The 21,244-nt window shown below is 36.2% G+C and overlaps 1 protein-coding gene across 1 annotated transcript; it reads left to right on the top strand.

Annotated features, from left to right (window-relative positions):
- Positions 1-10,196: 10,196 nt before the first annotated feature.
- On the top strand, positions 10,197-19,059 carry LOC126184923 (heme transporter hrg1-B-like). The gene is made up of 3 exons (XM_049927591.1): positions 10,197-10,506; positions 11,162-11,335; positions 18,511-19,059. Exons 1-3 carry the CDS (start codon positions 10,371-10,373, stop codon positions 18,654-18,656), a joined length of 456 nt encoding a protein of 151 aa, XP_049783548.1. The 5' UTR covers positions 10,197-10,370; the 3' UTR covers positions 18,657-19,059.
- Positions 19,060-21,244: the final 2,185 nt, after the last annotated feature.

Genomic DNA, 21,244 nt, shown 5'->3' with positions numbered 1-21,244 from the left:
TTATGTCTGGTCAAAAATGGAAAGTGACGCGGACTTTGATCAAGCGTGACTTCCTTTTAACTGTACGGTATATGTTATATTGCATTTAGGAACTTTCAGGTAATTGAACATGTATCAATAATTACGGATTTCTGTAGTTGTATATATAAGTTTGGATGTAGCTGTATTGCATTGATGTATTGGTGGATATTGTGTGGTATGACTCCTGTAGTTGATAGTATAATTGGTATAATGTCAACTTTATCCTGATGCCACATGTCCTTGACTTCCTCAGCCAGTTGGATGTATTTCTCAATTTTTTCTCCGGTTTTCTTTTGTATATTTGTTGTATTGGGTATGGATATTTCAATTAGTTGTGTTAATTTCTTCTTTTTATTGGCGAGTATGATGTCAGGTTTGTTATGTGGTGTTGTTTTATCTGTTATAATGGTTCTGTTCCAGTATAATTTGTATTCATCATTCTCCAGTACATTTTGTAGTGCATACTTGTATGTGGGAACATGTTGTTTTATTAGTTTATGTTGTATGGCAAGTTGTTGATGTATTATTTTTGCTACATTGTCATGTCTTCTGGGGTATTCTGTATTTGTTAGTATTGTACATCCGCTTGTGATGTGATCTACTGTTGCTATTTGTTGTTTGCAAAGTCTGCATTTGTCTGTTGTGGTATTGGGATCTTTAATAATATGCTTGCTGTAATATCTGGTGTTTATTGTTTGATCCTGTATTGCAATCATGAATCCTTCCATCTCACTGTATATATTGCCTTTTCTTAGCCATGTGTTGGATGCGTCTTGATCGATGTGTGGCTGCGTTAGATGATACGGGTGCTTGCCATGTAGTGTTTTCTTTTTCCAATTTACTTTCTTCGTATCTGTTGATGTTATGTGATCTAGAGGGTTGTAGAAGTGGTTATGAAATTGCAGTGGTGTAGCCGATGTATTTATATGAGTGATTGCTTTGTGTATTTTGCTAGTTTCTGCTCGTTCTAGAAAGAATTTTCTTAAATTGTCTACCTGTCCATAATGTAGGTTTTCTATGTCAATAAATCCCCTTCCTCCTTCCTTTCTGCTTCATGTGAATCTTTCTGTTGCTGAATGTATGTGATGTATTCTATATTTGTGGCATTGTGATCGTGTAAGTGTATTGAGTGTTTCTAGGTCTGTGTTACTCCATTTCACTACTCCAAATGAGTAGGCCAATATTGGTATAGCATAAGTATTTATAGCTTTTGTCTTGTTTCTTGCTGTCAGTTCTGTTTTCAGTATTTTTGTTAGTCTTTGTCTATATTTTTCTTTTAGTTCTTCTTTAATATTTGTATTATCTATTCCTATTTTTTGTCTGTATCCTAGATATTTATAGGCATCTGTTTTTTCCATCGCTTCTATGCAGTCACTGTGGTTATCCAATATGTAATCTTCTTGTTAGTGTGTTTTCCCTTGACTATGCTATTTTTCTTACATTTGTCTGTTCCAAAAGCCATATTTATTATTATTATTATTATTTTACTGTAGGCTTGATCCCATATGGTTTGCATTGGACTGCACCACATGCATTAAAAAGGTAATCTGCTGCTCCCTTCTTATTACTGCACAGTGTTTTAAAAGCTTTGAGAAATGGCATTTTCCTGCTGGGATATTTTATGTGTGGTATTCCATGTACACAATTGTTATCAAGTATCAGTAAATTGTTTAACATTTTCTTGGTAATCCAATCTCACCACATAAGGTCATGCCATTATTATGAAATTTTTTATTTCTTCCATAGGCCAATCTGAAGATACCTAAATAAAGGTAAAACCCATCACTGGGAAATAATACTAATTAAAAAAACTTAACACTACAACCAAGACTGCTTCTTACTTTACATGTAAGACAGAGATTTTGAAACCATATTGCAAAGTGTAAGACATTTCCAGGAGCAGATGTGGACTGTGACCATAACTTATTGGTTATGAGCAGTAGATTTAAATTGAAGAAATTGCAAAAAGGTTGGAAAATAAGGAGCTGGGACCTGGAATTGAAATTTAGTATTAATGACAATACAGAGACACATAAACCTCAGTACAGTTTCCACATTCAAGGGTAACTTGTTGCCATATACTATGACATGTAAAATATCAAGACACTGAGTTGGTCTGAAGCCAGAGAGGTACAATAAGTTCCAAAATACTGTTGTTATGGCTCCCTGCCATGGGTTCAACATGGGCAACAGCAGCATAGGTGAGGCACCTGCAGCTTCCTATCATGTCATCCAGCAATGCTGACAGAGTGCAGTGTCAGCCGAGTGTTGGTGCATGATGCAACTACCTCTATCAGCGATGCCTCCAGTCCCTGTGGCCAGCTGCAGCTGCAAGTGTGTTGGTGTGATTCATTCCCTCAGTGCTGTCCAGCAGGCAGAGGGCCTGTGCTTGCCCAGTGTGGTGGTGGGTCCAGCTCCCATTGCGTCAGGGCAGACTACCCTGTGACAGACTCAAATGGTGGTCTACAAACAGCATTCTGGATGGCACCCAGAGCATCACAGTCTTATGGTTGTACAGCTACAATACTAATACAAAGGACTTTAATACAAAATGGTTAGGTATTTATAAACTTTTGGGTACACCTGCTTGGGCTTTGCTGTGCCTTGTGGCACATGGATTAAACACATCTGTGGTGGCTAGTGTGGAAAGGCTGTACCCTTCTTCCACTTAGGTACTGCAGTGTCAACTTTTGCCACATCCTAACAGACCAGCTTGCCCCACAATGTTGTTAAGTCTGTATTGTACAGGGTGACCATAAAGGACTTTACACCTTTCGAATGATATGGAAATTTACTGACAAAACACTTGTGCTTGCACCACCACTGTACTCTGTCATCATATCTACCACAGATCTCTGCCTATCTTGCTTTACAGAGTGCACAAGCCTCCAATCCCTTTGTTCTACGATGAGATATGGACATCCAACTTCTTGGCACCTACTTCTGGTTCCAACATTCTTCAATCGCTATCCATGGATGCTCATGAGAGTAACACATGATCAGCTGTCCTGGATTTGGTTGCTCTCTATAACCGTATTCAGAGCATTTGAATCACAAAAAAACTTGAATATGCATTGAAAAATATCATCATTAGCTACAGTCATGCAATGACATGCATTCATATTATGGACCAACAAGACTAGAACAGTATGTAGTTTAAAGCTTCATTGAGAGCAAGACATGCTGTAAACCATAATCTTGCAAGATTTAGGTAATAAAGAAGGAAAGTGGCCAGTTGTTTTAGTAAAAATTGCGTCAAATATCCATTATTTGCAGCTGTACAGCAGATATTATAGTGGGAAAGGTATATACAATGGTAATAAGAACTGGCAGCTGCTCTATAGTCTGGCTTACAAAGGAGTGTTTCATCATGGCATATAAAACATTCAGCCTTATAAAAATGCACAAGTTGAAGATTAAAAGTAAACTAACTGATGCCCAATCAGCCTGGCAAGACATGTCAAAACTAACTGAATTATGCAAGGGCTCCTGCTGGCCAGCCGAAGTAACCAACAAGGCTGTAATAGTGAGAAAAGTATATGCAATGGCAACAAGAACTGTCAGCTGTCCCATTGCCTGGCTTACATAGGAGTAATTCATAATGCACTATAAAACAGTCATCCTAGTAAATGTGCACAAGTTGAAGATTAAAAGCAAAATTCCAGACGACAACAGTCTTGTGGGCTTCTTTTCTTGGCCAGCTGGAGCCCTTGCATAGTTCAGTTAGTTTTGACATGTCTTGTTATACTGGTTGGGTTCATGGCATTTTACTTTCGATCTTCAACTTGTGCACTTTTATAAGGATGACCATTTTATTCACCATGATAAATCACTCCTTTGTAAGCCAGAATATGGAACAGCTGACAATTCTTGTTACTGTTGCTAATACTTTTCTCTCTATGATATCAGTTGTACAATTGTAAATAATGGGAATTTTTACAACTACAACTAGCCATTTTCCTTCTTTATTAGCTGCATCTTGTGAGATTATGGTTTTTAACATGGCTCACTCTCAATGAAGCTTTTAATTATATACTGTTCTAGTTTTGTTGGCCCATAGTACAAATGCATGTCACTGCATGACTGTAGCTAATAATGATGTTTTTCAAAGCATATTCATCTTTTTTTATGATTTGAATGCTCTGAATATGCTCATAGAGAGCAACCAAATCTAGTCATCATGCTTTTATAGTAGAATGGAGCTTGTGGTCTAGGCATTAAAAGTTTTTTAACATTAAAAAAAAATTATTAAGAAAAAAGAGAAATTTGTTAGCATTGAATAAAGAGTTTAATGTTAGGAAGTCTTTGCTGAAGGCATTTGTCTAGAGTGTAAATTATACATAAATGAAATATGGGTGATAAACATTTCAGACAAGAATAAAATAGAAGCCTTTAAAATGTGGTACTAAAAAGAGTGCTGAGTCTTAGATAGGTAGATCAGGTGACTAATGACTGAATTGAACTGAGCAGAAAAGGAATTTATGGCATAACTTGTTGCAAAGAAGGTCTCAATTGGTAGGACAGGACACATCCTGAAGCTTCAAAGAATCATCAATTAGTAAATGGCGGGAACCTTGTTTGGGAGGAGGTATTATTGGAGATGGAGAACAAGTCTTGCTTACGGTAAGCAGGTTCAAGTGCATGTAGATTGCAAAAGTTATGCAGAGATGAAGTTACTTGCACAGGGTTGATTAGTGTTCTGGTGTAACCACAAGCGCTGGAATGAAGATGAAGAATGGAAGACCAGAGAAGGCTGTGGAACAACATCAGCCAACAGTGCAGAGAATAGGACCGTGCCATGCTGGGGAGCAACCTCTGCAAGAAGTGAACGTAAGTGCCGCTCCTGCCAGCCTTGGACACTCAGATCAGCTCAGTATATGGACATTAGTAGATAGTACAGGCACAGTTGTAGACCGGCAGTCGCAGATCAGTTATCAGTGATGTGTGTCAATTGCAGGAACTTTGCATACAGCCAAGGACTGAATTACATTGCATTTCACTCATCGCTTGTGACAATATTTTGTACATTAAAGTTAAGTGTTGTCAATCAGCTTTATAGAAATAAAACTACTAATGTTATTTGCTTGAACTGTTGTGTAGCATTCTGAGAATGCAGCATCCCTTAGGCCCCCTATACAAGACAAGTGGGTGAGACCCAACAATTAGTGTAGAGAGCCTGCATCAAACCAGTTTCCTGACTGAAGAGTATAACAACCAAAAAATAATTATTTGCTTTCAGATGCTAATTTTCACCAGGCCAGTACTCAACCATATTGCTTCTATGAAATATCTTCTCTGAAAATTGTAAAGCGAGTACAAATGTTCTTTAATGTTTATATGGAGAAATATAATTCCTTAACTGTTCTTCTCTGGCAGACTGCAAACTCTACCATAATAACCGTATAGAGTAACCAAAGTTTGAACCCTTCTCCATGATATAAACACATTGTACTCCACCAACTGCAAATACAATTACAGTCACTAGGCAGCCTTGCAAATCCACTCACCAGACATTCCAAACTTGTAACATTTGTTACAACCATCAGGACATGTTTCTACTTTTCCAGAACTCAGTAGTATGTCAGTACACACCACATGAAACAATGTCTGGCATTTTTTTTAATATGCTGTGCAGATTGTAGTTGAATGTTCAGTCATGGGAACCAAATTTATGTCCCTCACACAAAATATCCTGCTGTGAACAGATTATACCATAATCCATTATTGAAGTCTTTAGTATGACTGTCAATGAAACATTGATAATTTGTCTGACTGATATTTTCAATTGTTTCTAGTCTATAGAAGTAAAACGCAGACCTAGTCTGCTCACATTTTGGCTGTGGACGTTCCTTGACATTTACACTGCAGTTAAAGTAAAGAACTGGAAATAGTTTCAGTAGTTGTACTTACAATCATGCAAATCTCCACAATCCACCTGTTATGTCAATAGTACTGGTAGCCAGTCTATTGACCATGCTGAAATTCTGTGAGCTCCACAGAACAACTCTCAACACCACTTAAAAGCTGTGTGTAACATGACAACCACACAAACACTTTCTCCTAATCTTTTTTTGAAACTCTACTGTTCACAAAGTGTACCCCCAACTCAACTAACATGCACCTAATCCCTGTTTTCCTTTTGTGGCTTCAGGATTTCAAAACATATGATATTACACAGGCTGAACTATAAGATTTCACGTTAGGTTATTGAGCAAAGTCTCAATACTTATGAAACACAAACTAAAGAAGACAATTACAAGATTCTAGCATAAATAACAGAGATGCAGTTATGTCAAAGAAAATATAGACAATAACTAATGATAATTACAGCTGTTGAATACCAAACTTGAAGCTTCAGCAGTTTCTTCTGGAATCAGAGTATACATAAGATGTATAATTATTGATTCCACTTGTATAATTACTTTACAATCCTCAGTTAATTATCAGGTAAATAACTGTATGACTTAAAAATATTAACAAATGTCAGCTCTGTTATTAAACAGCCCACTATCATTCACATAACAGTAGAAAATAGCAGTAAATATGAGAGATGTGCTGTGGGATAGTGTATTGGGTCAGTGACTTTCTAGACAGTGTAAGACATGGAGAAAAGGGTTTTGTCACTGATAACAATATCATAGAAATGATAAAACACCAGAACTCCTCCTAGAGAAAGTAAATGAAAGCCTCAAGGATGTTTATGATTGGACAGTATGTAATAAATTAATATTGAACATGAATAAACAAATAGTATGCACTTTGGAATAAATAGGGAAAACAACTATGTCACATTAAGTATACATGATAAATCTATACATTGTGTGACAAACATAAAGTTATTAGGGATGAACATTGATTGTCAGTTAACATGGAATGAACACACAAAGATACTGGCAAAAAGAATGTCATCAGTATTTTATTTTACTATTTTATCATCATTTTGTAACAACCAATGTCTTGTGGTGACATAATATTGCTAAGAACGCTCAATTCTTAGCTATGGGATTCTTCTCTGGGGATCAAAGACACAAAATATAGACACAATTTGTGCAGAAATGGGTCATAAGAATAATAATTAGAAACAGTACTAAAACACTTAGTGAAAAATTATTTAAAAAAACTGGGTAGCCTCACTGCATCTAGTGAGTACACCTACCAGTCTTTTGTGCATATCATAGAAAACATTATTAAGTATTTCACTAATAGTTCTATACATAATCATAGAACAAGAGCCAGTGTGGACCTACATTTACAAATTAGAAAAAGCTCAAAACAGAATTTTCTATCACAAAATAAAATTGTACAATAATTTGCCCAACAAAATAAAAAAGATAACTAAAATATATTTGTTTGAAAAGACTGTTAAAACATTCTTCATGAATAATGCATACTACACTATTAAATATTACTTAGAGGCCTCATGGTATTGGTTAATAATGAAAGGGATAACCACACCCTGTCACATTACAACACTTCATCATGATGTGGTGCTTTTAAAAGAAAATCGTGTGTTAAGATCTAAAGCACATGATAGTAATGTCTGGTCATTATTTTGAGCTGAACATACCACTCATCATAGCGGGGGATGCTGACTCATTTTTTCATGTGGAGTGAAGGGAGGACATGAAGGCATGCATGGATCATAGTTGATTACATTAGATTAGATTAGATTCAGTTTTCATTCCATAGACCCAAAAAATGAGTAAGATAAAGCATTTGAATATAATACTTACTACCCTGATCATTTGTTAGGAGATTGTCAAAGTAGGTGAATACAAAGCAGTTAACTGGAACAGCTAATATTTACAGAATTAACACGCTGTCAGAATGAAACATTGTTATGCCGTATTAATACATTTATCATTCAAAAAATACCTAATCTTGACTGTCATGACCAAGTGCTGTCAAAACAGAAATCTAACAGACATTTTTACTTAAGCTAACTTAACAGTCTTCGTTAAGATATTCACCTATAGAGTAGAAGGAGTTGCCTATCAAAAAGCCTTTCACTCTGTTTAAATCGTTCTTTATCTGAAACCAAGTTTTTAATGGTTGCTGGCAATTTATTGAAAATCTGTGTACCTGAATATTGGACCCCTTTTCATACCAAGGTAAGTGATTTTAGGTCTTTATGTAGATGTTCTTATTCCTAGTGTTGAAACTATGTATTGAGCTATTGGTTGGAAATAAAGATATATTACTTGCAACAAATTTCATTAAGGAATAAAGATACTGAGAAACAATGTTTAGAATATCAAGTTCCTTGAACAGGTTCCTACATGATTTTTGGAATTTACACCACAAATGATTCTTATCACATGCTTTTGCATCCTAAAAACTCTTGCTCAGGTTGATGAGTCACCCCAGAATATGATCCCGTATGACATAATAGAATGAAAGTAAGTAAAGTATGCAAGCTTTTTTATATTTATATCTCCTACATCTGACATCATTCTCACTGCAAATACAGACTTGTTTGGGCACTTAAGCAATTCTGTGGTATGCCCTTCCCAACTGAATTTATTATCAAAGTGTAATCCTAGAAATTTAACACTGTCAACCTCTTCGATCTGCATGTCTCCATATGTTATACACATGCTGGAAGGAAATCTCTTACAGGTTCTGAACTGCTTATAGTGAGTCTTCTCAAAGTTTAATGACAGTGAATTAGCTTTAGACCATTTATTAATGTCAGTGAAAATTTAATTAGCAGCTATTTCTAAATCTGTACTTGACTTGCTACTTATTGCAATGTTTGTATCATTTGCAAACAAAACAAACTTAGCATCTGGCAATGTAACAGACGAGAGGTCATTAATGTACACAAGAAAACTCAATGGACCCAAGATGGTAGCCTGTGGAACACAACATGTAACTATTCCCAATCAGGTGATGACTGACTGCTTACTGCAAAGGTATTTTGCAAAGACACCCTTTGTTTCCTGTTAGATAAGACTCAAACCATTTCGCAGCATTGAATGTTTATGAGTGTAGAGTAGGTTTTATGAACAGACTTGCATTGGTGCAAGGTGTGCAACACCATGTTCAACATCCAGGAGTCACCAGCGAGTGTCCTTAGTGTGTGCAGCGATGAAGATCAAAACTATTTTCATATTATACATTATTTGGAGCGAATTTCATGCAAACCAAAGAGCATTGTACAACAAGGATTAAATGAATGAGGCAGTGCTGCTGGAGGGTAGAGTTTGCTCCATCCGACCATTTTGACAGGGCCGGTTCAAGTACATTTTTCCACACAAGTGTCTTATCATTTGGCGACGCTGCCCCCCCCCCCCCCCCCCCCAGTCCACCACTTTTCTCTCGCGCACCTTTACATGCATCAGTTTTTGGTACAAATTGTTAATTGCGCTGTATACAAATCTTGCACTTGAGCGCCCCTCTCAGCTTCGTGCCCCAAGCAGTCGCTGATAATTGTGATCCGACCTGTATAGAAATGTGGGAGTCTGCAGTTGTAGCGGCTCTGGCGTCCCTTCTTGCTTGGTGCCCCAAGCACTGGCTTGTGTCGCTTGGGTCTTAAACCGCCACTGCCTCGCCGTTTATGATTTCTTAAATCATTTCAAGCAAATGCCGCGTTTAAGTAAACAAACAGTTCCGAAATTAGTGCATCATCGGAACATGGAGAAACTAATAAATACCGGGTTGGCAAACTTATGTAGTCTGTGTATGTATATTTTGAGCTACCGATTTTCATTGTATTAGCTTCACAATTCCCACAAAATTGTAAGATTGTCCTTTGATGAAAAAATAAGGATTGGTAATGTACTATAATAGAGAAATTTTTTTGCCTAATAAAATGTAATTAATGACCATTTATTTATGTCAAAAGCAAATTTCGTAAGGTTTTGAAACAGCTTACTTTAAGTGCGCGCTTCGGTGAAGTTCATACAACCCGCCACTCGTAACATGAGCCTCAATACAATCCTTACGCTTCGGAGTCTGTTATCGATACTGAACAGTAGTTATTTTAATTCATATTATATATAGTAACTGAGATGCATTGCTGCGGATTCAAAAGAATGAACATATTCTGTGATTGAAGTAATACAAGGATCTATGTACAGAAAACTCTAATATCCGCGCGACAAGAACATTTTAATGCGATATACCCAACGGCTTTGGTGAAGTTTTATTATTATCTTTGGTAGAAGGACTTTGGAAAAGGACGCTTCCAGTAGATACTTGTGATTGTCATGTGTGTGGGGGAAATACCGTGTTGTGGTCGGTGTTTGCTACTGACAGTTGGAGGGAAGGGGTGAATGTGTCAGTGGTGTGAATTACTGCTGGTGTTTGTAGACTGAAATGATATTTTAAGTTACTTGTGAAGCATAATGGCCTTATCTTTTAAAAATATCGCCTTGCTTTCGTTCTGTCTTCTGGCAACAGTAGCCTGTTTTGCGGCGTTTGTTGTGTTTCTAATGAATCCGTATCGGAATTATGAAGCATCTGTTTGGGGACTATTTTCAGGTAAATGGAATTATCATTGTTTACAAAACATATGTATAGTTTTTTAGGAGCCTTTAGGAAGAAACATTGTTACTAAATGACAAGACCCATCAGCTGGAGTCCGGGTAGCGTTATTCATTCAGTGGCATGCAGTGAATGATGTTTTGCGCGCTTTTTGGCGGTAAAGCAAAACATTTGTTTGCTCTTAAAAGTGTAAGTAAAATACGTAATTTTTGTATTTGAGAAACCTGTGGCATACCGGAACCTAAGGAAGCGCAGTGCCACTTTGTGGCAGGTTTAGTAAACATAGAAGTTTTGCCATTGGTACCAGAAAATAATTTCTTCATGCAAGCTGTGTTCGTGGAAAGCAGAACCTTATTATTTCGTGTGTGTAGTTACGAGAGAGACATGAAATGATGCCCAAAATCACTCTAGTATCCGTTGAGCCTCGGCCGGACCTCCGTAATAGAAAGAGAAAAGCATAGTAATCCCCAGAAGATTACGTTTGGCAAGTAGCCAGCGATTACTTCGCATGTAGATACATGCATAGCATTTGTTGAATTTCGTTCACCCGAAGGTCTAATGCAGAAGCTTGTCAAGATTTTCTCCCCCCCCCCCCCCCCCCCCACCCACCCTTCTCTAATTTATCAATTATTTACCGGTTGTACTTTTATAGGTGTTTGTGCAGCCCTTGTTCTTCATTTGGATTACCTGCACGCAAGAGGAAGACTTTCGTTATGGCATTCAATTGAGACATTAAACAGGATATGTGATTTTGGTTTTGTGGCCACAGTTTTGGGCACAGCAGGCTTTGTGTGGTACATTTTTCTCACGCTGTACTACAAAACAAGTAAGTATAAATTGTTTGCGAGTTTGCAATTAAAACAGTAAATATAAGTAATACTAATTTTTTCGTTCGTTTTTATTAAATATCTCTGACAGTATCTTACTGCTGTAACACTTAAACCTTTGTGTTACACTGATATAATCATTCGGTTTGGCTGCCAGATATGTTAGTTAAAGGAGGGGAAAAATACCTTGTAAATATTAGCATTTACATGTGTTGATTGCACATGTGTGGTGAGCTACTATGGAAATTTTTCTGTCGTAAATAGATCTACAGTATGAGGAGGGAGTGTGTAGAGTATTTTGTGTCGTCATTATCAGTTGCATTTTGAAAACTGTTTTTGGCAGTGGGATATACTTAATGAGGACAATGATGTTTAAAATTCACAATAATGGATTTTTTCAGCTTAAGAACTGAATCTAAATTTTGGAACTGCCATTATATATAATTGTGAGAAATTTTTTGTACTTTTATTTACAAATGATTGAGGTTATGGCAGAAAATCTTTCTAGATGAAACAAAATTCACTACCAGTACTGTTATCGTAATAGTCACCTATGTTCATATCCGTCATTGGAGCTCTTTCATATATGACAGAAAAATTTATTGAATAATACCTCTTGTTTTGTCAATAAAAACTGGAATCTTCTGTGCTCATGATGCACCTAAAGAGAATATTTATTTATTTATTTTCATTATTGACTCTGAGATGTGGTGAGCTTAACTATTCATAAGATTGCCAATTGAGAATTGTGGGTGATGGACCTGTATTAGTCTGGAAAATGACAAGGGTGCAGTTGATTGCTACATCACTACTTGAAATTTTTGTGGGCCATGGCAAAAGTACATTTACCTAAAAGACCTTATAAACAGAACCCACTCGTCTGTGTGACATTAAAGTACATCTGATATGCAGAATTACACACTTAGGCCTTGTGGTGTTTCTTGTATACATTTGGCCCTTTAAACGTAACAGTCATCACACTGGTGCATTTTGAAATAATTAAAGACAACTACTTTTGCTATGAGATTTCTTAAGGTAGTATTGCCCACACCTATATCATGTTTAGGCCTACCGATTCAAGACCTGAAATCTATGAACAAGTTGTTGATCATGTTGCCACTTTACTCATAAATGTCTGTCTTGTCTGCAAATTACTATACAATTTACAATGACCAGTTTTGGCTTCCCATGATCATCAGATCATTAGAAGTATTGTCATACAGGATCAAACGTAACATGTTTAGTACATGAAGCTACATGTGCAAATGCACATGGTCATTTACTTGCATGTACTGATGATATGGTGTTGGTACTCCCATTGGAATACTCCTAATGATCCAATGATGGCAGTAGGCTGAAACAAGTCATTGTTATTTGTGTAGTAATGTGCAATCAAGCTGTACATTTATGCCTAAAGTGCATCCTGTTTTTTTTCCACCTAGGATTGCTAATACATTTTCATCTTTCTAGTCATGCGCATTTAATGAGCTTAGAAGTGGTTAGGTTTTTTTATATCTTTCATCTAATTATACATAGAATATTATCATGTACTTGGTACATCATGAGTATGCATCTGAGTTTTACTATCAGTATCATGATCCTCCAATGCAGTGGGTAAATAATGTGATGTCATGATAGTGTTTATTGTTTGTAATATAACTGTTAGATTATTGTAGCATTTTCAGTACTTACCTAATTATTCAAAATTAGAATTGGCCAGTTAGTGAATGACATGAGAAGTTTGTGTGATAGTTTAAAAGGAATATGTTAGTGGTGTCTTCGTGCCCGTGGTAGTGTGTGAAAATCTGTGTTCAGTTTCAGAATTAAATTTTATGAACTATTCCTTCACCACGAATGTTGAATATATTTATCACCTTTTCAAATTCTCACCAGATTGTGAGTGGAGGTATAATAGTTTGGCCCTGATGAGTAGCTGCATGAAACACATTGTGATTGTAATAGGAATACTATAGCAACCTAAACTTGAATGTGGTATTTAAGGCTAAATTAAATCCAGTTGTTGTCTCAGCATGCATTCATTGTTTTTGTGCTGTAATGCAGTGGATTTTTCCACGAATTTGCCTGTTCACTTAAGTTAGTAGTTTTTGTCACTAACAGCCTTACTGCTAGCAGGGTATTGAATTTAAACCAAGAGCTGAGGGGAAAATAGCCTTTTGATGAATTTCTGATGTTTGCAATTCAACCTTTTTAACTTAATTTTCTGCTTCTGCTATCTCATTTTAGGCTTGTTTAGCACAATGTATTTTGGGGTTCCTTTCTCATTTTCATCTTAAATCAAATGTTGGTTTTGATTGTATAGCCTCTACGACCCATTTTCTTCAATTATCTTGATCTATATTGTATCTAATTTGTATATACAATTGGGAGACATGGTCTACACCTGAGTAGGAGAGGGGAAGAGAGGTTGTCTGAGCTTCTTGAAGGGGGGGGGGGGGGAGGGATCTCACGACGAGAGATGGCTGTGGTTATTGGGGTCAGAGAGGTACCTTTTTAGGTTACAAACATTATTCAGGCACCCATTGTTTTTTGAAAGAAGTCAAACCATACTAACTGAAGAGCCCCACAAAAAAGCATAAGAATGAACAGAAAAAGTAAAGTTACCTTACTTCATCAAAATATTAGACGACTGAGTTTTATGCAGACACTACATTGTGGCAGTTTTGGGTGATGAGTGTTTTGAACTACGGTTGCGTAAGAAGATACCGTTGGTGATTGGGCCTGAACCACTACTGCTAACTGTAGCAAACAGTTGTGCTCTAGCCACTACCAAATGCATTGTGTACTCCAATTTGCTTTGTGTTGTGGATTGCTGGTTTTTTTCCTTACTTTTAAATGAGTGAAGAGACTATAATCCTGTTGCATAGAGGGATTCGAATGCAACTCTCTCTATAACAGAAGTAGTCAGAGCAATCCCTTTGACCCTTATGTCAGTCCTGTTTCTGTGGAAGCACAGAACGCGGATGTAGGATGGCAGCCCTCTCAGAGCGTTGAGGGACTTATTCTCCCACTCCTTCCTCACCATTCGGGCAGCCAATGTTCTCATTTGTTTACTGTCATGGCTGACTGCCATGATATACTGTCCACATAATAATAAGGTAGAGAAGCAGCTTGTCTGTTTGGAAAATTTAGAGCTCTGAAAAGATACATATCATGTGGCTATCTGAGCACCACATAACCACAGGGTCAGGTAGGTTGCGTATAAAATATTAGACTGTCATCGTACTCATGCAGTGCTAATATGGGAAAAGTAGGAGTTGTTACATATATTGAGACTGAGCACAAGTTCAGAAACATTGAGACTAGTAGAATTTGTAGTGGTCAGCACATACATGTGGGCTTGTGAATTAATACACTTCTATTTGTAACTGTATATAGATACTGACTACAAAATTTTGAATTGTTTGAGGAATGTGGGTTCTTTACTATCCTATCTCTCAGATAGTAGCACACATTTAATAGTATATGGTTACTACAGTGCAGATTTTCTAAAGGATTCTGGTCGGAAAAAATGATATGTAAACTGTATTTGGATCCTAAAATTTGACCTTGGTAATTACCAACATGGGTGGATAAAGACACTAGAGCCATAATTGATAATGTTTTCTTTGGTGAATCTCAAAGCAAGAAAATATTTATTTACCCAGTAACAAATGCTCATTGTGATTGTGATGCAGTTAGAATAAACTAACATAGTGCATTACAGTATGGATACTCCTCAGTGGAAATCAGTTAGAATAATTAATGACTCCACTAAAAAAGTTTTAAAGAACACTTTCCACGGGATGAAATTCGTATTGAACAAAATAAAATTTAATGTATACCATTATAAATTCATATCATTGATTGAAAGTAGTTTGCTGCTTAAGCTAATCAGGCAGGACATAAACAGTCATGTAGAAGACTATGGGTCAATAGAGCGATTAAAGTATCTTGTGAAAGGAAAAGGGAATTGTATGTGTTGGCAAGAACAAAACTTCTCAAAATTACCCTAAGAAAAGCTATTGACAAATCAGAGACTGTGCACATTATGTCAGAAATCAGTAACTCTGACAACAGACTTATGTCTGTGTGGAATGTAATGAAATAAGACAGGATGACGCCACAGAACAGGAGAACATCACTACTGAACTAAATGGAAGGACTATAAATGATCAGTAACAGGTAGCAGATATGTTTAATAATCATTTCTTATATATAGTAGAAAGCATAGGTATAAACAGTAAAGGAGAAAAATCACAGCAGTTTGAGGAAAAGTAACTCTCATAAAATTCAGTCATATGAATGTATTACCAACTTCTCCTTCTGAAATCAAAAAAGTTAGATATCTCTCAAAAATAAAAGATCTGGTTTTGGTGGTGGTTCCAATAGAGTACTAAAGATTAGCTCCCATATTATAAGCCCTGTCTTATCCAAAATATGTCATGTATCAGTAACTCAGCGTTTCCAGAGAGACTGAAATGCGCCATTGTCAACCCCCCTATTTAAGATAGGTGACAGGAGAGATCTCAGTAACTGTTGACCTGTTTTGCTGCTGAAATCAGTTTCCAAAATTTTGGATAAGGTGATGCATTCTAGAATAATTTCTCACCTTGGAAGCAATAATATCCTGAGGAAATCTCAATTTGGATTTCAAGAAAAGATGCAGTACTGAAATGCCATTTACATGGTCACTCACCAAATTTTACAGGCATTAAATAGCAAAATAGTGCCAGTTGGTATTTTCTGTGACCTATCTAAGACACTTGACTGTGTGAATCACTGTATTCTCCTAGATAAATTGATGTTTTATGGGATTGATGTTATAGCTAATCAAGGGGTAATGTCATATCTAACCAAAAGAATGCAGAAAGTTGTATTTAGTGATTCAGCCAGTGTAGTATGGAGAAATTTTTCTGATTGGGGAGAATTCACATATGGAGTTTCCCAGTTCCCAGTCTTGGGTCTGCTATTATTTCTCATACATGTAAATGATCTTTCATGTAATATACAACAAGCAGAAATAGTTCTTTTTGGAGATGGCACTAGTATTGTAATCAGTCCAAGCATACATACAGCAACAGAAGAAATGATAAACAGGGTTCTTAAAAGTATCATTGACTGGTTTGTTGTGAATTGTCTCACTCTAAAATGTAGAAAGACACAACATATCCAGTTCTGTGCTTCTAGGTGTACTACACCAATTATAAGTGTATATATTTGTGTGGTGTTATATAAATGATAAGTGTAACACATGGTAAGGAAATAATAAATAGGGTGGAAACTTCAAAATTCTTAGGTGTCCATATTGACGAGAATTTAAACTGGAAAAGGCACATTTTGGAACTCTTAAAACAATTTAGTTCAGCCACTTGTAAGTTACATGTTTTGCATATTTTCATTCAGTAATGTCATAATGAACAATGTTATGGGTTAACTCATCTGTAGAAAGGAATTTGTCATTGTGTAAAAATGTGCTGTAAAAATATGTGGTGTTCACCCACAGTCATCGTGTAGACATTTAAAGGGTTGGGTATTGTGACTACTGCTTCAGTGTATTTGTCCTTCACGAATTTTGATGTTAATAACCCACTATAATTCAAAAGGAACAATGATTTACATATTTCCAATACCAGAAGGAAAACTGACATTCATTACTTCACATTAAGGTTGCCTTTAGTGCCAAAGGGGTGCACAGTGCCACAACAAAAATTTTTTATAACTTACCTAGTGATGCAAAAATGTCAGACAGACAGCAGAGTGAAACATGAAAACAAACTTTCAGTTTCTCCATGACAACTTCTTATGTTTCATAGAATAATTAATATTATTGTAATGATTGTGTAAAAAAGTGGTGGGCAGGAACTACTAACTCACACATGTACATTTAATAAAAATTTTTTTTTTTAACTTTTGACATATACCCATATTTACAAATTAATTTGTGGTGTTTGTGGAAATGGCTCATTCTACATCATCACAATTTATCATGAAACTGATCCGTGGAACATGAAACTAATGCTGCTTTCATTTCTGAAGGTATTTATAAGTGATTGTACCCATCAGCCAAAATTCTTAGGAGACATTCCAGACAAGTGTTAAGACAAATCAGAACTCAGCACAACTTCTGACTTAAATAGTATGTGTTAGACTATATTTCTTCAAACAATGGAAAATCCAGGATGGAATGTAACAATATTATGAAGAGGAAAGTTGCCACTCACCATATAGTGTTGGTGCTGAGTCGTAGATAGGCACATTCTTTTTGTTGGGCCTATCTGCGACTCAGCATCTGTGCTATATGGTGAGTGGCAACTTTCCTTTGCATAATATTGAGACTATATTTCTTATACAATGACTTACATGCTGATGTTATTTTTGTTTTATAATGTTGTTTCTAATATAATTTGCATTTGTAATATTTTAGTTATTGTAATATCTTATGTTCAGTTGTGTTGAGAGATGTTACCTACCATTTGAAAACAATCGTGGTACATCTGAATCAGTGCAGACAGCTGTGGGGATTGAACCTATTAAAAGGATGTCTGCATTCATCCATACCATAAAGATGGGGTATGTGAAGTCATATATGTGCAGATAGAACAATCACTGATAGTATGTGGTTTTTTGTAATGTCAGTAGTGTGATTTTTTTGTAATGTCAGTAGTGTGATCAGAGGTCTAAGCTAGGTTGGAAGGTGTGTCTTGGGTTGTGAGTTCACAAAATTTTAAATTGCCTACATTGGATTTTGATGGGTGGATAATGGTTGCCATTTGATGAGATTATGGGTCAAAGTGAATGGGAAGGATCAGTAGTTTCCCACACACAACCAGTATCAAACTGCAGTGGAAAATTTCTTTTGATGAATGGATGTTTTATGGTTTATGCAAAAAATTGTTTCTATCTTTAATTTATAATATTTGCCATGTCAGTTAACTGTATTTACTACAGGGCATCAGGAATCATAATTTAGTTAACTGCTTGTTCCATGGATCATAATTGCAGCATCTCACTATGACATGGAACATGCCAGTTTCACAGTTTTAATAGACATTTCTTAGTATTTAATGTAGCATCTTGGTGACTATTGACATGATTGTCCTAAGCTATATTTTATTTCTATTTTTCTACACTAAAAGTTGTCTTACTGTGTGTTTATTTCTGTATATTCTTTCAGCTGTGTTTCCTGTTGGAAAGAGTACAATAATACCAGCTGTTTGGACTATGATGACTGTTAAGTGGGGAGCTGCTATAATGGTCATTTGCACAAAATACAGGAAATACCTGAGATCATTGGAGTTGCTGCGTGATGATTCACAGTAGCATGATAAAATTTTTTTTAGCCAATGCATTTCATTGCATGTGTATTGGACATGGGAGCAGTGTGATATGTTTTATCCCTAAACCACAACTTGAGGGTACTTCATATGTACAGGGAAGAGTAATATTGACATTAATGATGGAAAAGATACTGTGAAAAGCTCTGAAGTATTGAACTCTGAATGTGTTTGAAAATATATTTTTATGAGAGGGAGGTAAGAAAATATGCCCTGTGAGTTCCAACTCTAATCTTTGCAGTTTAAAGGAACATTCAGTTGTGATTTTTTTTTTTTTATAGATGTTTTTACATGTTGTGAAAGTGTGTGTTTTCAAAATTATTCACTGACGCTTTGATGTGTGCTTTTGATATCCTTACAGAATTTTTTAAAATAAATATTTTAGTAGAGTTGGGCTACTATTATTTTCAGTTGCTTCCCACTGTTACCCCACCAATTTTGTCATTGTTGCATCGGAGTTGACTGTGATTTAAGGCTGAAATGTGTGAAGGCACAGACTGGACCTTATGGAAATCAAATTTCTGCATTGCAAAGTTTGTATTAATACTTGTACAGTAGTTTTAGTGTAACATTCAGACTGTTACAGTCACAGTTAATAGCTGAATCCTGTGCTGCCTAAGAGCTGTATGAAGGGCTGATGCAAGTCTGCTTTGATTGTGGGTAATGTAAATCATGAAACCTGGGGACCCCCTTTTCCATAATTGGCTTGGGAAAGGACAAAGGTAATATCCAAGAAGATAAAGTATTAGGTAATTTTTAACTATACTGAAAACTTTAGTGTTATGTGGATAACAAGGAACTTTCTTATCGTATGGTGGAAATGTACCTAACAGTTTCACAGTTTTAATTGAAGTTGTTGTTCTTCTCCCCGTTTTTTTTTTTTTGAAAAAGATGCAAAAATTGCTTTGGCAAGGGTACATCAGATTCCATCATTATTGTTTGTTAAAACTGAGATAAATGCTTCCTGAATGTCCTAGTTGACAATGTGACAAGTTATGAATATTAATGCAGAAAGTGAAGGATGTAGCAATTGATTTTATGTATATGTACTTCACCTGTTGAATTGTGATTGAAGTTATCAGTAAACACATTTCAAAACTGATCATTTCAAAGAATTAGAGAAGTACATATGATTTTTCAAAGTCTCACATTGTCCAGTATCAACTCATTTAGTTAAAAGGATCCTATATGACTGTGACACTGTACACACAAGAATATGGATAACACATCTACAAATCACTGAAGAACCAGAGAAATTGTTGTTTACTTGAAGTGGTTTTCTAAGGGAACCATTACATTTATTTTAGGAAGATAACAGTTTAGTAATCAGAATGAATTTCCACCCTTGAAAATGGATACTGATTTGAAACTCTGGCAGATTAAAACTGTGTACTGGACCAGAACAGTTTTTAATCTGCCATGAGAATTCATAGCAGTTTAGTTAATTGCTCAGAATTTTTACCTTGTTTGAAGAAGGAATAAGAGCACGGAGAGACCAGAAAACTTCTGGTACAAGTAAAAGGATCAGACAAAATAACCATAGGTTAGGCTATTGTGTTACATAGAATCTTGATTCTTTAGGGAATATCAACAAAACTAAATTTGTAGATGACAAGCAAATTTTTGATGGACATATTTAGAGGCTGCTGAATACCCAAAAGACAATTTATACATTAGATTATGTATACAGCTGGAATTGACAAGGCTGTTGAAACTGAGTTTCATATGATGACCACAGTTTTCAAATTAAAAAGTGTAAGTATTAATTTTCTTACTGCAATTTCACAAACATAGGGCTAGAGACATTGTACTGGGCATTAAAATTGCAACACCTTGAAGCAGTGTGTAATAAATGATAAACTTCCATGAAGTATATCACATACTTGGATATACAAATGATTAGGATTCAAGCACCACTGAAGAAATAGTTTAGAGTATTGCTGTCTTAATTCTGTATATAATAGGAAAGATTACGCAGTGTGTTTATCATTCAAAAATTAGATTTAAATTTTGGGTTGCTCATGAGATCATGTTAAGCCTAATGTAAGGAGGAGAAACATGTGACAGCACATGTCAGACTTTAACAATAGGTTCATAGCCTGTTGAGACTGGTTTTTCATTCACCAATATTGTTGCTCGTATGGTTTGGGATCCCACAAGTGTCGTGCAGATATGGAATTGGTGGGTTCATGGGGGCCATGTTCAGTGTCCTGCAGGTCTTTGTGGCCCCACTGGACTAGTGCCTGAGGGAATAAACACGTTTGCTTGACCATGCTGGGTTATACAACAACATCACGTGCCTTGGCTCAGGAAACAGGCTTGTTTGCAGATAGATAAATAGCCAAACAGACAGCACAGCGGACCATCACTATGGTGACCATTGTTGTGGCTTTCCTCGGAACAGTGGCAGAGAGGCATGCTGACAGTGGTGTACTTACTGGTAACACTGGACAAGTGGGTGGCACTACCTAGTCAGAGTTCTACCTACAGCATCATGTTGAACGTATTCATTTGTGGAGGCAGCACAGGTAAAGAATATTGCGAGAGGGCATTGATAGTCATGTGTCCAGCATT

This window comes from Schistocerca cancellata, chromosome 4 (genome assembly GCF_023864275.1).
Source record: "Schistocerca cancellata isolate TAMUIC-IGC-003103 chromosome 4, iqSchCanc2.1, whole genome shotgun sequence".
In the NCBI taxonomy this organism is placed as follows: domain Eukaryota; kingdom Metazoa; phylum Arthropoda; class Insecta; order Orthoptera; family Acrididae; genus Schistocerca; species Schistocerca cancellata.
The sequence above is the reverse complement of the archived record's forward strand: the minus strand, read 5'-3'. Positions and strand labels throughout refer to the sequence as shown.

What these genes read in the sequence shown, in the direction of transcription:
- LOC126184923 (XM_049927591.1), top strand. Translation starts at nt 10,371, where the DNA reads ATGGCCTTATCTTTTAAAAATATCGCCTTGCTTTCGTTCTGTCTTCTG. An exon ending in TGTTTGGGGACTATTTTCAG is followed by an intron (nt 10,507 to 11,161) that starts GTAAATGGAATT and finishes GTACTTTTATAG; the next exon opens with GTGTTTGTGCAGCCCTTGTT. An exon ending in CACGCTGTACTACAAAACAA is followed by an intron (nt 11,336 to 18,510) that starts GTAAGTATAAAT and finishes ATATTCTTTCAG; the next exon opens with CTGTGTTTCCTGTTGGAAAG.